This window comes from Mandrillus leucophaeus, unplaced genomic scaffold (assembly GCF_000951045.1).
Source record: "Mandrillus leucophaeus isolate KB7577 unplaced genomic scaffold, Mleu.le_1.0 Scaffold215, whole genome shotgun sequence".
Classification (NCBI taxonomy): Eukaryota; Metazoa; Chordata; class Mammalia; order Primates; family Cercopithecidae; genus Mandrillus; species Mandrillus leucophaeus.
This window is the reverse complement of record NW_012102199.1, coordinates 1,024,763-1,028,345: the sequence shown is the minus strand read 5'-3', so window position 1 is coordinate 1,028,345 and position 3,583 is coordinate 1,024,763. Positions and strand designations below refer to the sequence as shown.

The window sequence follows — 3,583 nt, the reverse complement described above, 5'->3', positions numbered from 1 at the left end:
GGTGGGACTGTATATCCTGGAGGCACTTTATCCCTCTCTCACACTCTGAGGACTTACAGTTGTCCACCTGGCTCGTGATGTAGGCTGCAGCCTGATGCTTCTTTCAAAGCGTGATTTCTTTCAGTTTTCCTATGAAGTTCCTGTGTCACTTCTTGGAAAAAACTTCACTGTGTGAATCTTTACACACGAATTTGTTTTTCCAAGTGGGAGAAGCATGCTAACAATACATCCAATCCACCATCTCAGGAAAAATAAAATAAATAAACTGTCTTTTCTCTAATCCCCATTTCAACGGGGATGAGGTGTTATCTCACTGTGCTTTTAATTTACATTTCTCAGATGGTTAGTAATGTTGAACAACTCTTCATATACCTATTGGTATGTCTTCTTTTGAGGAATGCTATGCAAATCATTTGTCTATTTTTCTTTAAATTATTTATGGGCTTCCTTTGCTATTTAGTTGTTCGAGTTCCTCATATGGTCTGACTATTAATCCTCTGTCAGACTGAAAATGTGAAAATTTTTGTTCTCATTCCGTAGGTTGTCTCTTCACTTTGTTGATTGATTTCTTTGCTCTGAAGAAGCTTTTTAGTTTGATTTAACTCCATCCATCTATTTTACCTTTGTTGCTTATGCTGTTGAGTTCTTATCAAAAAACTTATTGCCTGTATCAGTTTCCTCAAGCATTTCCCCAATGTTTTCTTCAAGTAATTCACAGTTTCAGGATTTTGCATTTAAGTCTTTAATCCATTTTGATTTGATTTTTGAATATGGTAAGAGCTAAGACTCTAGTTTCATTTTCTGCATGTACACATCCAGTTCTCTCACCATCATTTATTGAAGTTGTGCAGATTCAATAAATTTATTGAAGTTGTGCATCATTTATTGAAGTTGTACAAATTCAAGACTTACTGTAAAGTTACAGTAATCAAGATATTGTGGTACTAGTAAAAGAAAAGACAAATACGTCAATGGACCAGAATATAAATCCCAGAAAATAGACCCTATAATATAGGCAACTGATCTTTCACAAAAGTACAAAGGAAGTACAATGGCACTAAACAAGAAAACATAATGTATTTGTAGATAAGAATCAAGGACAAGGCAACTGAGTGTAACAAGGGAGGGATATGAGCTGGAGAGAAGATTTGACAAGTCAGCAGAGTGCAGTGGTGCAGGATTCCTTAGACTATGAACGGAGGTCAATGTTTGTAGCAGGACATCATTTTAAAACATTAACTGAAGCTTCTTTTCTTCTCCTACCACCTTGAACTTTCAGGTGCCCGCAACCAGTCTTGGAAAAAATTGCCTTCTAAGTGCACAGTCCTCTAAAAGGCAAGAGATTATTCAAGGAGCACAGATATCAGAATTTTTGCCTATGAGTTCCAAGACAGTCTTTAAAGTCATGGTAGGAAAAAAAAACTATCTTGAAAGGCAACATGCTTTATTAGCCAGACTTTCTCGGAGAGGAGGTAATAATGGCCACATTTATTAAGCATCCAATCTGCACCAGACACAGTTCTGAGTTCCTCAAACTTTGTCCTCAGAACAACCTTGAGGTACGTAGTGTTGCCCGCATTATATGTTTGAGGAAACTGAAGTACGTAGAGGGGAATTAACTGGCTCAAGTCACAGAGCAAATGTGAGACTTCAGCACCACAGTCTGGCTCCAGATCCCATACCTTTGGGGTGGTGTTTTGTTTCCAGTCATCTGACTTTGAATCTCAAGGGTCAAACGGGAAGGTCCTGACCCCAAGATGGGTCACTGATGGGAATGAAGGAGGAATCTAGAGGTGAAAGGGTGAGGATGTGCCCAACCTCTGACACTTGTGAGAGTGCCTGGCACATAACAGAAGAGAGTAGGGGGAGGATTCAGGTAGTACCTGATGGACGGCCTGCCTGGGCAGAGTCAGAGGTCTCAAAAGAGGGAAAAAATGGAGCTGCCTGAAGTTAGGAAAAGGGGATCAGAAAAGTGATCAACTGGAAAGGGGAGACATAGAGTGGGACGTTGGCAAGAAAGGAAACAGAATTCCTGAGAGCCTGCCAGGGTAAAAGCTGCACCCTTCTATCCCTATGTTCTGAACTGGCCAGGGACTTCGGTCTTGGGACACTCCCAGACCAGAAGAAAGGATCTGCCTCTAGGGTTGCTTCTCACTGACCCAGCCTGGGTCTCGCTTCTTAAACCCGTTCTTAATCCTGGTCCCTCTCCTGCTCAAAAACCTCCCATGGCTCCATATTGTCCACAGGATAAAGTCCATACTTGGGCTCTGAGAGACCCTGCTATAGGCATGGAGGCCCTATGCTCAGCCAAAGAGGCAGTCAGGTTCCTGGGGTCAGGGACAACACCCCGCCCAACCCACCGAGGTTAGACCTCACCCTGAAGCCTCCCAATCCCCAAAGCCCCCTGCAGGCAGTCAGTGAGGCCCAGGCAGAGGTGACATCACCGTTTTATTCATTAGAATCTGCAAAAAAAAGAGGTGGATGGATCACAGAGTCACTGCAAGCCTGTGTTCAGGGGCTCCACCCACAGCCAAAGCCCGCCCTCGGCGCGCATGGTCAGCTCCGGCTTCCGGCGGGGCTCAGTGTGATCCGGCAGGAACCGGAAGTGCAGCAGCAACAGCGCCAGGACTGTCTTCATCTCCGCCATGGCAAACACCTGCCCGATGCAGTTCCTGCAGGCGGGAGAGTGGACTGTGACTGCACCCAAGACCCGCATTTGGGTCCCATCACTCCAGGAACCTGGTCCGGGACCCCCCAACCACACCCAGCTCAGCCTGAGAGATATAGAGAGGGGCTAAGTGTGCCTGGGACCCCCATGTGGGCTTGCGTGTCCCAGAGCGTGGGCCAGACTCCAGCTCCCAGCTCAGACCAGCAGATGGAGAAGGGGATTTTGAGCACTCCGGTGACCCCTCTAGGACCTACTCATCCCCATTCCATGGACATTTTCCCATAAACTGTGAAGGAATGGAGGGAAGAGCTGGAACTGGGACCATCTGCAACGTCCTCCTTTTTCGACTCCTGCACCCATCACCCCACCCCTGCCTCAGACACAGGGCGCTCTTACCTGGGCCCTGCGGAGAAGGGAATAAAAGCCAGAGGTGACCTCTTCTTGCTGTTCTCTGGGTCGAAGTGGAAGGGGTCATAGACCTGCAGGTGAGACAAAGGTTTGCTGGGTGGGGTCTCCTAGGTCCAGCAGCCTTGGAGAGACAGTTGTGTGTGTGTTGGGGTGAGGTGATGTTGGATTTTCCTCATCAAAACCCTGCCCCCTCCACTAGGAACGTTGAAATTCACCAAAAAAAAAAAAAAAAGTAGAGGATGGGGGTGGTGGTGGTGAATGAGGAAGGCAGCACCTCAGGATCTGGCCACACGTTTGGGTTGTGATGGACCCCTATAATATTGATCATGCAGATAATGCCTGTGGGAGAGAAGGGGGCAGTCAGGACGAGGACCCCCTGAAGGGCCCATCTTCCTACCTGGGAGGCTCCTCCCCCTGAGGCTGTGGGCACCTTTTGGGATGACTCGGCCATCTGGGAGAACAGTGTCCTGTGTGCAGCGTCGGGAGATGAAGGGAGCTGGGGGATGT

The 3,583-nt window shown here is 47.0% G+C and overlaps 2 protein-coding genes across 2 annotated transcripts in view; both read right to left on the bottom strand.

The window, feature by feature from the left end:
• The window catches only part of LOC105540096 (cytochrome P450 4F12), a 54,476-nt gene that overhangs the window by 31,390 nt on the left and 19,503 nt on the right, over nt 1–3,583 (bottom strand). The gene's annotated exons all lie outside the window — the stretch shown is intronic.
• Nucleotides 2,495–3,583, bottom strand: part of LOC105540128 (cytochrome P450 4F12-like) — a 20,152-nt gene continuing 19,063 nt past the window's right edge. Inside the window, exons 9-12 of the mRNA XM_011980623.1 lie at nt 3,507–3,580; nt 3,351–3,415; nt 3,065–3,147; nt 2,495–2,672 (exon numbers count right to left, since the gene is read on the bottom strand). Of these exons, the coding sequence (XP_011836013.1) occupies nt 2,495–2,672; nt 3,065–3,147; nt 3,351–3,415; nt 3,507–3,580 (400 nt within the window). The remainder of the gene's footprint in view (nt 2,673–3,064; nt 3,148–3,350; nt 3,416–3,506; nt 3,581–3,583) is intronic.